Source organism: Merops nubicus, unplaced genomic scaffold (genome assembly GCF_000691845.1).
Source record: "Merops nubicus isolate BGI_N331 unplaced genomic scaffold, ASM69184v1 scaffold4567, whole genome shotgun sequence".
Classification (NCBI taxonomy): domain Eukaryota; kingdom Metazoa; phylum Chordata; class Aves; order Coraciiformes; family Meropidae; genus Merops; species Merops nubicus.
In genome coordinates this window covers 30,674-44,339 of record NW_008622158.1, presented here as the reverse complement: position 1 = coordinate 44,339, position 13,666 = coordinate 30,674, and the positions used below count along the sequence as shown (strand labels likewise).

General features: G+C 38.5%; 1 protein-coding gene across 1 annotated transcript in view; it reads left to right on the top strand.

The window, feature by feature from the left end:
* The window catches only part of FOCAD (focadhesin), a gene marked incomplete at both ends in the record, with an annotated part of 73,827 nt that overhangs the window by 32,611 nt on the left and 27,550 nt on the right, over positions 1 to 13,666 (top strand). Inside the window, 4 exons of the mRNA XM_008944671.1 lie at positions 1,578 to 1,682; positions 2,081 to 2,182; positions 2,729 to 2,859; positions 4,883 to 5,009. Coding sequence (XP_008942919.1) covers positions 1,578 to 1,682; positions 2,081 to 2,182; positions 2,729 to 2,859; positions 4,883 to 5,009 — 465 coding nt within the window. The remainder of the gene's footprint in view (positions 1 to 1,577; positions 1,683 to 2,080; positions 2,183 to 2,728; positions 2,860 to 4,882; positions 5,010 to 13,666) is intronic.

The window sequence follows — 13,666 nt, the reverse complement described above, 5'->3', positions numbered from 1 at the left end:
TTGATTTATTTTAAGAATGCCAAATAATATTGGGAGAATAATGTTAGTTTGTGGAAACACAAATTTGGATTGCTCAACTTAAAGACAGTGATATCTTGTAGAATAAGTAGGGTTTTTTGGTCTGTAATTTAGAACCAGGAATTAGCGGGAAGTATGCAAAATCCCACAGCTCTTAGGTTTTTAGTCAGTATTGTTGCTCTGTAGTTTCTGTGAACTGAGACAAACCTTTGTACAGTGAAGTATGTTATAATCTGAGGACTTCTACCCATGTAAAAAAAGCATATTCAGTGAATGTTCTAGCAGAATTTCCCATTATTTATTTTTTGAACCACTGTATGTATAAGCCACCTGTGTGCGTAAAAGGTCAGCTTTACCAGGATAAGTAAATAAATAAATAACAGGATGAATAAATTTCCAGTGGTGTAAAATTGCTAAATTACAGGATGGATTAAAGATTGGATCCAACATTGTGAACACTGGCTCTGAGAGCTGCTTGGTCTTTTAGCACAGCCCAGTATGTATGGGATTTAATACACATTTGTTCTGCTGCTTTAAGCCTCCACTCTTGGACATACTGGATGAGTTTTCTAAAGTTACAGTAATTTGAGGTAACTAAAGAAGGAAAAAAACCCTCTTCCAAGGGTGACTCACTCCAGAGGTAAACACTGAAACTGTTTACCATGTAAGGACAAAAATTTTCTGAAAGCCAAAAGACTCAAAAATAGTTGTGTCCGTTTACAACTGCTAAATATCAAATTTCGTAATTAGCTTTTCTGTTCTTGGGAATGACATTATCTTTTAACATAAGTTTTATCTGTGGAAGACTAACTCATGTGGCTAAGTGAAAATCATTACTACTGTATAAATGCAGCAAGTAAACCAGTACTGTGTAATTACTTTTAAGCAAACATAAAACCAAATGAGAAAAAAAACCAAGGCCATCATGAGTACATTTAATTTTACAACACAGTGATGTGAATGTGCACAAGAAAAAAAATGAAGGACCTGCAGGTACAAAAATACTGAAAATCTGATTTAAGTAAAGGGAGAATAAAGGTAAATGTCTCCTTTCCTTTGCTGTCACTTTGGGAGCAGCTCTCTACAAGATCTGTAACATATTAAGGAATATGGTAAATTATATTTTATTATGTGACAGGTTTGTGGGATATGATAGTACCATCATCATAATTCCTTTGTAGAGATAGAACTGAGTTGGAATAGTTTCTTCATTGATTACCATTGTATTTTTATGTACTGTTTTCAATTACAAGTTCCTTTCAGTGTGCCTGTAATGGAATTTCAAGTAAAAATGAATTTATTGTGGGAATTACACTGTCACAGTGGTTACAGCTGAACATGCATAACAAGGTGCTCTTAAGATGATAACTTAAAAAGAAATAAATTGTTAGCCCAATGAAATTACGGACTTCAGAGTTTTCCTTTCTGTTTCCTACTAGCATAAAAAATAATGTAAAAGGTAGGAGTTTTTAATACGTTCTGATAAGTTCACTGTCTGATGTAAGCTACCATGTTGGTACCTGAGTTCTAAATATTTCCTGCACTGTTTTTTATTTCAGGTCCCAAATCTGATCCCAGTTCTGGTATTTAAGTTGGGAAGACCTTTGGAGCCTGCGCTTTACAGGGATATATTGTATACATTGCCTGCACTGGGTGTACACAAGGTCAGGATGAAACATTTTAGTGAAACAAAAACTGTATCAAGAGAAAATAGTTTATTTATATAAAGAAAGTTATTTACACTGAGCAATTCATACCTTGCTTAAAAGAAATTTGTAAGCTTCAATGTAACTTTGTAATATTTTGCATGGGATATGACACTTAAAGAGTAAAATGCACATTATGCTTTATCTGCACTGAGTATTATTGTATGTATGTTATTATAAGAAGATACTCTTGGAGTCATGCAGTAATTTTTCAGAAAATTACTTGAGTTTCTTTCTGACATTGCAGTTCGATGGTTATCTCCCTGTACTTGATTGTAAAGTAAAGATTTGTAGATAGGTCTTTGTTCTTGGGCATAAAAGGTAATGGTACCGTTTGGTTAAAAAAATTCTTTCAGGTTTGTGTGACTCAGATTCTACATGCCATACACATGCTGGGGAGCACGCCAAAGCTTAGAGCAATTACTCTGCGGCTGATGACGTCCTTATGGGAAAGACAGGTTAGAAAATTCTTGTAGTGTCACTAAGATAAGTGTAGTTCTAAAACTTCGTTACCTCTAACCAAGGAAGGAAATTAATGTTATAACGTTACTTACACTAAGATCTCATTGTCAGCAGTATACTAATATCTCATTATCAGCAGTATAAAGTAAGTGGTGGAAGTGGTGCCTATGTTGATTCTGGTTTAGTGAAAAAATTCAATAATATGTCTTTCATGAAACCTGCTTTTCATTTTGTCAGGTCTCAGACTGGAATTAGGAAAAAAATTGAAGGACATCTTCTTGCTTTTCATAATATGCAGTAAGAGCAAGACCTTAGTTACATGGCAATAATTTGCTTCTCTGTTTATAAAGTAGCAATAGAGATTTGGTCTGCAAAAGCCAGTTAGGTTTCAATGTAGCATGAGGTTCCCATAATGAGGAAAAGTGAAGTATGATGTGCAATAGAAGTCGTGTTTAGAAGCTGTGTAAAAGTGCTAGCAATTGAATCTCCTGTCACCAACTTTTGAAGATGTGATAATAATGTTTAAATTAAATCTTTTCTAGGATCGAATTTATCCAGAATTGCAGAAGTTGTTGGCAGTATCTGATACGCCCTCTTTGTCTGTTGACAACGATACTCAATGGGAAAAGCTGATTGCTAAAGCTGCTTGTATAAGAGACATATGTAGGGAGAGGTAAGTGCAAGTGTCAGCCATCTCATGTCTTTGTAAGGAAAATTTATTTTTTTTCCTTCAGAAAAACTGCATAATTATTTCTGTCTACTCTGTTACATTAATTGTAGGTAATATTTTTCTAGTTGTATGAGAAAATGACTCCAATGTTACTAATCTCAGCAGGTAGTAAGTTTCAGAATTTGTTATAACTAACAGAAAGCATGTGTAAATAATGTTAAAATTAAATGTCTTCATCCTGAAACAAAATGTGCATCCTATACTGATCTGGAGTAGAAACATAAAGCATACAACTTCCAAATTATAAAAAGAATGATGAAATATTAAAGGAAAAAATTAATGATCTGCACAAAAGAGGCCTGTAGCTAGCAGTGTTCCTCAGCAGTCACTGCTAGGTCTGCATCTTCATCAACGACCGGAATGAAGGGTTGGAGTGTACTCTCAGCCAGGTTCCTCATGATACAAAACTGGGAGGAGTGGCTGACACACCAGGAGGCTGTGCTGCTATTCAGTGAGACCTGGACAGGCTGGAGAGTTGGGTGGAATGGAACCTAATGAAGTTTAACAAAGGCATGTGCAGAGTCCTGTACCTGGGGAGGAGTAACCCCATGCACTAGGCTAGGGCTTAACCTGCTGGAAAGAATCTCCATGGAAAAGGACTTGGGAGTCCTGGTGGACGGCAGGTTAACCATGAGCCAGCACTGTGCTCTTGTAGCCAAGAAAGCCAACGGTCTCCTGGGGTTCTTTAGGAAGAGTATGACTAGCAGGTCAAGGGAGGTTCTCCTCCACCTCTGCTCTGCCTTGTTGAGGCCACATCTGGAGTTCCATGTCAAGTTCTGGGCTCCCCGGTTCAAGGGAGATGGGGAACTACTTGGAGGATAGGAAGATGTTGGTGGGATGGAAGCATCTCTGTGACAAGGAAAAGCTGAGAGACCTGGGGCTGTTCGGCCTGGAGAAGACTGAGAGGGCATCTGATCAATCCTTATAAATATCTAAAGGGTGGATGTCCAGAGGACTGGGACAGTCTATTTTCAGTGGTGCTCAGTGATAGTACATGGGGCAATGGGCACAAACTGGAACACAGGAAATTCCATCTGAACCTGAGGAGCAACTTCTTTTCTGTGAGGGTGACAGAGCACTGGAACAGGCTCCCCAGAGAGGTTGTGGAGTCTCCTTCTCTGGACACTTTGAAAACTTGCCTGTTCAGCCTGCTCTAGGTAACCTGCTGTGGCAAGGGGTTGCACTGGATGATCTCTGGAGGTCCCTTCCAACCTCTACTGTTCTGTGTTCTTTTGGTCTATTCAATGTAAGTTTGGGTGTTTTTCTGAAATGGATATTTTGTCACATGCAAATTACTAGTCTTTATTCAGATATAATACTGATCACAGAACACAGTTGTACAAGTCTAACAGGGTGATATGTTGATCCTTTACTGCTCTAAACAATCCATGAATATTAGTACTTGATAATTTATCGTTCCTGTAAAGATTGTTTTTAAACACAGTATCAAGAAATTAAAAAAAAAAACACAGTTAAACACAAACCAAGAAATTTAAAAAAGAAAAATGAAAAGCAGGAGAGAAGTCTCAGTGCAGTCATAATATTCTTTTTGCCAGGTAAGTGGTGTAGTTAGTGTTGAGGTATAAGCTTGTTCTTGATGCATTTAGGAATTATTTGGAAGAAAGTGGAAGCAAATAGGTGAAGCCTGAATGTTCCATCCATATAAACCACCTAGCCATATACTATTTAAACCAAGTTCCTACAGAAACAGTGTGTGGAACTTCTGAATCAGCAGTTGACACGTCCCCCACCACTGCTCAATGGAACTGAGTGGATACTAGAAGACAGGAAAGCAAGCAAGCAGCTATGTCACTCAGCCTTAGAGCTCTGTGTATGTTGTTTTTTTCTTACAGTTTTAGTCGTAGTTAGCACTTAAACAAAACCAATATTTCATGAATTTTTGTGTGTAGAGTAGAACCTTGTGTGTATGCATGAACATTGCCTCGTACTTTCACTTTTCCTGTAGGCCATACCAGCATGGAGCAGACATGTTGGCTGCAATTTCTCAGGTGTTAAATGAATGTACAAAACCTGATCAAGCTTCACCCGCTGCCATAGTGTTACAGGGTCTTCAGGCACTTTGTGAGGCTGAGGTAAGATTAAGTGGGTTTGTCTCTCTGTTTCATGTTTTGCTTGTGGATCATGGACTTTTTTTCCTAGTTGGCTGGGTTTTTTTAAGAGTACACAAAATTGTTGCAGAATGTCTTTTTTCTTCTGACATACTTAGTTCCTCTCTTCCCACAACAGTTAATTGTTCCTGGGAAATTGTACTGTGAACTTCTTCTATGGCAGGTCAGCCCTTCAGTGCACTGGTTGGAATTTTAGGTCAGCTTTGTAGTTTGTTTCAAAGACAACCTTTCATGCATTTTTCCTTGAAATTGAAAAAGAACAGCTTTTTGGCATATAATTTTATTTGGCTGAAAAGTATGTAAATAATCTATTTTCTGTTACATTCTTACTGGCCTCCCATGCTGTGTCTAACTTACATAGTGTACCTTACAGAGAATGAAATCACTTGTAATGGGAGAGTTTCTGTCTTACTCCAATGCATTAATTATTCTGACAAAGAGGGATAAGTAAGCACTGGAACATGCTGCCTAGAGAGATTGTGCTGTCTCCATCCTTTGAGGTTTTCACGTTCCTTTTGGATACAACCCTGAGCAGTGAGTCTGGTCTCATAGTGACTCTGCTTTGAGCGGGAGGTTTTACTGGGAGTATCCTGAGATCCTTTCCAACCCAAATTGCCCTGTGATCCTACCATATCCCTGAGTCAGGAGCCAAGGCTCTTTGTTTCCACAGTGATATCCCAGACATGGTAATACAGGCACAGACATACTGCGAATCACACTATAGACAAACTGTGAACTGTGCAGGCCATCTGAGTTAGTGGACTAATGATAGCCTGCAGGAATATTTGATTACCCATTCTCTGCCAAACAGCAATTTTAAGTTTGTCCACTTCATCACTTTTAGTGCAGTGTTTACTGCAGTGAGGCCAATCCAACAAAATCCAGCCATTGCCACATTATACGTTTGAAATTACATCAGCAGTTCAAGAACAACAAAATAAATGCCTAGCAGTCCATACACATTAGTATTCAACATAGTTAAAAAGCTTCAGACAATGGCTACTCAGAACCAACTTATTCAGGGTAATTACTGTGTTTGCCCTTGCAATGGAGTTTGGCTTTTCTTAAGGCCTTTTAGCCTTGAATGCTCACCTTAGTATTTAAGTAGTGTTTTTCCAGGCTGTTTTAGACTTTATTTCCTGTAAGGCAGGACCTAAGCCTGTGACAGATTTCACATTCTACCACAAAAAATCTCATTTCAGAACAGATGTACTCTGCTACTCTTGAGAATTGGAAGGCTGATACTATTCCAGGTACTCAGGATAGAAGGAAAGAAGGATAGAATCAGTTTTTGGATGGGCATCAATTTTTCTTGTCCTAATTCTTCCAGGCCCCATTCAGCTTGCTTTGTTTCCCCAGTTTCATGCCAGTCTAATGTTCTGAGAGACCAGGTCTGCCACTCGGCTATAAGGAAACTTTAATAGAGAATTTTTTTTTGTTTTAGTAAACTGGGTAACCATGTGGGTTAATTAGTGCAGTCTGTCCTGTAATTAGTATTGAGCCTCCAGTTTGCAATGCAGAAACCTTAAAGGGCATAGTCATAGAGGTTGATCGGGGGGTTTGTTTTGGTGCTTTCTCTCTTCCACTTCTCAACAGATAACCATGAGAAAGGCATTTAGTCTACTTGTGCTTCTTCATGTGCCTCTGCATAGATTCAGGTTTTCAGCTGACACCTGGTTTTTAGTCAAATTCTGCACTAGTATAACAAGTTGTTTTCATATATGTAGTGTTGACATAGTTAATGATGGAACCCAGTGTGACTTTGCCAAAAGCTGAGTCCTGAGAGTTTCAGTGAGTCTCCTTTGTAAAAGTAATGCTACAATAAAATGTGGTCTAGCATTCTTTTTTTTTTTTTTTTTAGTTGTGGAAGAAGAGTTTTCTGTTCTGTTGACTGTGGTAATTGTTTTGTGTAATGGCTTTAACCTGAGTACATACTACATGGGTAGTATTAAGAGTATTAGCTTAGCTTTTGTGAGACTTGCAAGAAAGGCTGGACCTCATTCCTTTTTCAGTTGGTAGGGATAACAAAAGGCCTTTGATGAAAAGTGCATAGTGACTTGCACTTAAAAAATGTAAAATATGCATTGTTTTTGCCAAGCCACATTTCCTATTTCAGGTCAGATACTTGCTTTTTTTCCAGAGATTTCAGCAGAAGCCAGTGTAGTTCCTATGAGGCCATCTATCCTGGCATCTAAATAATTTCATGTATTAAGTACTGTATGCAAGCCGACAAGCATTCAAGAAGGAAAATGTTAAGCAAAGTGTTTAAAACTTGTTTCCAGCATTTTTGTGGAAGTGCTCTTTATTCCCTTGGTCCACATAAATTTGATTGATCAGAAAGAAACCAGCAGTAATGAACTGAAAAGTTGTGTGAGACTACATTATGTTGAGTTGAACATGCAGTAGGAATTACAAAGCTGAATGTTGTTTGAACAGTGAACACTTAAAAAAATATACTCTTAAAGTGGTGAGGTAGTGTTGCAGTGTTACCAGAGGATCATTACCTTCCTTGTGGGCTCAAGTTTCTGCCAGTTTCACTTTCTCAGTTCCTATTTAGTCTTTATTGCCTTTATGCCTTACTTTATGTCCTTGGCCTCGTAGAGTTAACATCGTAACTTTATTTGAACTCTTTAGAAGTGTAAATGCAATTCTGTGCTGATCTAGTGTTGAAGGGACCCACCAGGCTCCCAGGAGGAGCTCTGTATAGGTAAGGGCTTTTCCACATACTGAATGAGCGAGAAAATAACTTGGCTAGAAACCTGACTGACCTGCATTGTCTAATTGGTGTGGTGAATATTGACCATCAGAATATTTGCCATTTTATTAGATTTCCCCATCACCTGCTACTGCTCCTAAAAGTGCTAATTCTTTTATATTGCAAAAAGAATTAAAGAAACTTGTGCTACTAGTACTTGTAATCTGTTAGCAGAAACTGGAAAACTACTTGTGTAATCCACAAAAAAGAATTCCCTTTTTGTAGCTGAGATTTCAATGTAAGCATTTTGCATTTGAATGTGGACATACTCTGTAGACGAAATGATCATGGCCAAACTTTTTACTGTGTGGATGGCATTGAGGAATGATTTGGCTGTTAATCCTCAGGATTAATAGTAGCGCTTCTGCCTCTGTGTAACCATCATGTTGTCAAGTCAGCTGGAGTATTGGGGAAAATGTGTTTCAAAAAAGGTGTTTTATTTTATTCCTAAGATGGTATGTGTCCACAAATGTCACAAGGCAGGTGGGGGCATTTTTTGTTATCACAGTGTGTGTCAGATTCCAATAATCTGATCAGTTTTTTATATTCCATGCACAGGAGGGTGTAACGTTATAATATTACACTTACTAATTTGAAAATACTTGTTGCACAGAATTTCTGATTTAGCAGTGATACAAAATATACTGAAATCGTGATACAAATATAAGTTACAACTAGTGAAACACACCTGTGTCTGAGTGACTTCTCACTGTCATGGTGCTGAGCGACTCTAGTCACCAAGGAGGGGTATGTGGGTTATATCCAGTTTAAGCCTGCTGCTGTCCTCAGACTTCTTTTGTTGACTCTCTAGGTTTTATACTGAGCTATGTATCTGCTGCCCCATGTGCTGGTCTGACTGACTTAGGACATATTCACTCTTTAATGAACTGTAGAAAAACAGTTACATCATCAGTTGTTCCATATCCAAAACAAAGGTCCTCTTCATGTTGAGTCTGTTTCTTTGCAAGACCTGTGGTCACTACCACCCTGCCTTATTCTCTGACCCTCATAGGCACAGCACGTTTGTCCACCTGAGCCTCCCTCCATTGTAGGAGTTTACTGGTGAGTCACAGTGTGTAGAATTTATGCAGAGAAGTGCTATGCTGTTTACTTCTTTGCAAGTTTTAGGTGTATCTGTAACTGGCTGTTAAGTGTAACATTTCACAGTAGAGGACCTGTCTGGTGGGATTTGCTGCAATTGCATGTTCTGGAAAGATTCTGATAGATTTTTGAGTGAGATTCTGAATTTCAGGCAATGATAGAATCGTTTAGGTTGGAAAAGATCTTTGAGATCATTAAGTCCAACCATTTACCTAATACTGCCAATTCCACTGCTAAACCATGTCCTTAAACTCCTTATCTACACAACTTCTAAACACATCCAGGGATAGTGATTCAATCACTTCCCTGGGCAGCCTGTTCCAGTGCTTGTCAACCCTTTCAGTCAAGAAATTTTTCATAATATCCATCCTGAACCTCCCCTGGCACAAATTGAGGCCATTTTCTCTTGTCCTGTCACTTGTTACTTGGGAGAAGATCCCTAGAAATCACACAAGAATCTAACATCTTAACCTTTCTCCTGAAGGGCACTAAAGTAGCCTGTATTCCTGTCTCATGGCAATGTAGGCCGTTATCCCACAAACATACAACCATACACCTGCACTGTTTCAAGGTTGTTATTTTTATATATTTAGAAAACTTTCCCTTTGGCATTCTTTAAGAGCTTTCAGTTTTCAGAACACTACTATTTTATGATTTCTGGATGCAGCAATGCAGTTTTTCAAATATGCCCACCTTAACTGCAAAGAACCAGAATTTAATTGGGACTTTTTTAGATTAGACACATGGATATTACATTACTGAATTAAGTTTTCATGTTTGAGCTGGCAGTTGTCACAGTGCCGCATACTGAGAAGACAGGAATACCGTGGACAAGAGCATCATTGTTGTATCTTACAGTTAAGACCCTTCATGGTGCTCAGTCCTACCAGCATTGCAGTGTTCTGCAAGACAATGTAGTACTGCCAAGCTACCTCCAGTTCTTTGAGCTTATAACCTGTCTAAGACAATATGCACACCTTTGGACTTTGGACAACTAACTGGTACGATGCATCTGAGATTTTGTCTCAGTGCCTGGCCAGTACCTCAAGACCCCATCCATACTGAAGATTCTCTTCAGTATTTTTTTTTACTCTACTTTAAGGCTTTAGATCATGGAAATGTTATAATGAAGAGTCAAGTATGAAACTTTGCTGGCAAAGTTGTTTGATAGCTAAAGTATTTTCATTTGTTTGGGTCTCCTTTTATATAGAAACAAACTCCCTAAATACCAGCAAGCTGACCAGTAAGTGAGTCACTGTGGGCTCAACAACATAAATGCCTCTGGGCAATAAACCAGAGCAGTTAGAAACATGCTCATACCTGCGGGCTATGATCTTATTGGTGTCACATAGATGTGGTGGGATGGCTTCTGTGACTGGAGTGTTGGAATGGAAGGATACAAACCCTGTAGGAAGGGCGGGCAGTGAAGATTTGGGGGTGGGGGGTATCACACTCCATGTCAGTGACTAACTGGAGTGCATGGATTTCCACCTGGGTGTGGATGAGGAGCTGAATGAGAATTATGCTGGACCTTGTTCTCATCAACAGGGAGGGGTTGGTGGCGAGTGTGAAGATTTTTTTTTTCAATTCTTGTAAACTGTGTTTTGGAAGATGGGAAAGAGGCATCGTTTTCTCTTGGAATGTTATCAGATTAAGTGTTTCTAGTGATCGTTCGTCATTACCATAGAAACATACTCATGGGTTTACTGTTCTGAAATGGATTCAATTCAAAAGGCATCTCCAGTTTTCTAAAATGCACTCTAAAATGTGTTTTGCACTCACTGAAGAGACTGCTTAATTCAGAAGTTACCTGAATTTAGTAATACCAAGCATGCTGGGTTTTTTCAGTGCAGAATAACACTGCCTTTACTTAACTTACTGCCTTTATGAAATATGTTCATAAACATCCCTTCATGTGATTTCATTACACAGATGGATTTGTATTCCCTCTGACTGAGTCTTCTGTTGCATTGTGTTAATTTCATAAACCTGGAAGAAATTTTCATGCCATTTGCTCAGATTGTTTAAAGAGTTTTAATTTGCAGTTCTAGTATGTTTTCCCATTTTAAAAGGCTGAGTGTATATGCTTTCACCTCACTCTGCCATAGCTGTTTTTTCTTTTTCATCTAAACTTTGATTCTAAGCCTGCATTGTGATGGGTTTGGAGTTCTTCTTTATTTGTTTTGTTTCCTTTATTTGTTGTTGAGTTGTTGTTGGTTGGTTTTGGGTTTGTTTGTTTGGTTTTTTTTGTGGCTCTTCCTGTTTTGCACTGCTTTTGTTGCAAGGAAGCCTGAAATTGGAAAGACAAGTTGTAGCAACAGATACATTCCAGACAGGATTATTTTAGGTATGGTGGCAAAATCTGAAAAGTGAAATTCTCTACAGGGAGCAATGTGACTTTTGACAAAATGCTAAAGAGAGGTAGGTTAAGTTTTCACTAGGATATATGGTTCCTGAGAGAGAGCAAGCAGGGGCAATACAGGAGAGCATACAGGGATGTCTTCCGGAGCAGGTGGATGTTCTGAAGGACAGGTCACTGATACGTAGCTGGCTCCCTTTTAATCTCAAACATGCGTTAGTCCCAGAAATAAATGTTAACATTATTGTGATATATATAACAAAGAGCACAGATGAGTGGTTTAAAAAAAAAAAAAAAAAGATAAGCCTTACACAGTAAGGAGTGGGTATGGGGCAGGCACATGCAGTATCCCTGTTTTGCTCAACAACAAATCACTGCAGGAGCTGGTGAAATCAGCTTCTGAAGACACTGTGCCCTGCTGGCAGAACAAAACTTAATCTTTTCACCAGAGATCTTAGGATTCAGTCTGAACTCTAGAAGCTGAATGCAAACACATTAGCATACAAAAACCATGATTTGCCTGGTAAACAGACCTTGTCCATCATCAGTCAAGTAGTTGCCTGTTACTTTAGGTTTTACGGCAAAAAGGAATCAGTAACTGAATTTTGAAGACAAAGTGTCATTAAAGAGTACATAGAGAAATTCGATGGTGGTTATTTGGCTGTCAAATAGATGAATTAGTTAAACTGGTAGTTTGATCTGAGTTTTTGCAGTGTAAATTGTTTCTTTCTTCCTGACAGAGATGAGGTGGGGATAATGGGATGTGAAGTAATGTGAAGACAAGTGTTTCATTGGATTCCCTTCACTTTTCAAAATCACCACTGTGATGCTTACTTCTTGAGCACTTTTCATTGTGTTAGAAGGTGAGAAAGACCATTTGCTTCGACTCTCTAGGTTATCATAGATTTCCAAAAGCTTCTCAGTTGGTGTACGAGGAACAGTCTGAAGAATTATCAGTGTAGATAAAATCGTTCAAGTCACTTTCAGATGTGAAGAAGAACCTACCTGTAGAGTAGGCTCCAGCTCAGGTTGAAATCTTGCTGTACACTGCTGTTATTCTCCATAAAATACTGTGGTGAACTTAAGCAGCAGACAGAAAGGACCCTCAGCATTCCTCAGTGGAAGTATTCACATCTGTGAGGACACCTTCACCTTATCCTGGATAAAGCAGGATTTTTTGTCACCTGAAACTTGAATCATATTTTCTTGGAATTAAAGCTGGAACCCAGGAACTTCACAATCAAGTGGAACATTGCCAGTTTTTTGTTTTTTTTGTTTTTTTTTTTCAGTTTTTGTTGCCTGCAGCTTTTCAAAAATCCCTCTGTAGTTACCATATTCATGCTGTGCCGCACTAGGAAAAAGAAAAATGCAAGCTCATATTTCAGCTCTGGTAGTGCTGCACAGCAGTAGTCCCTTTACTTCAAGAGGATTTTATGTCTGTAGAAATCAAAATGCTTTTGTAACAATTAATCTGCACAGCTCTTCTGTGATTATGCACTTTATCAGCTAGGAGAAATCAGAACCTTTCGTTTCTTCAAAAGCTTCAACAAAATAAAACTTCAGTGTCTGCTTCCTTGTCCTTTCATAGGATCCAAAAGATTACTCTTTTCTCACTATGTTGTAAAATTTTGTACTGATTGTGTGGCACTGAGTTTTTGGGCACAATATCTCGAGTGCCTTGATGACAAGTTACAATTTCAGGGACTCATGACTTTGAATGAAGGTTAGTTTGTCGAAGTGCGTAGGGATAGTAGTAAAGTTAAGCACAAATTCAGCAGGACTGTTCATGTATTTAAAGCTAGACTTAAAACACTGTGTCCTTTTGAATCAAGGTCTGAGAGCTGAAGCAGGTCTCCACAGTATTCTTCCAGAATTCTTGCCATGAGAATGAACTAGCTACTGCCTTCATAAACAGAGCCAGTATTTTCATGTTTTCTCTGTAACAACGCTGTGATGCAGAGGTTGCTGTTAATATGTTTTATAATGCACTTTGTTCTTGCTTTTACTCTGTGTAATGGGTCCCAGAAGTTGTAGCTGTCTAGGGAATAAAAGCCAAGAGATTTGCTGTTGCTTAGCAAACACTGAATGTGTCTGGGGAGGGAGTTTGTTGTTTGGTGCTAGTGAAACCAAATTGAAAATTCAGTTGTGAGAAACAAGCTGTAGAACTTTCTTCCCCTTTTAATTTTTTTATCTTTCTTATTGCGTGTCCTGGTTCCGTGTAAAAAGGGGTTCAGAGCAGGACCCACATGGAACAAAACTATGTACTCGCCTCTCTCCCTCCCCCGAGAGAGAGAGAGAGACACTTTGGAAAAAAAATGCAGTATATTGTTTAACAAGGAACAGAAAATGAAAAAGGGAGGTAAGGAAAATAATATATACAAAGATTAGGGGAAAAATACAAAAAAT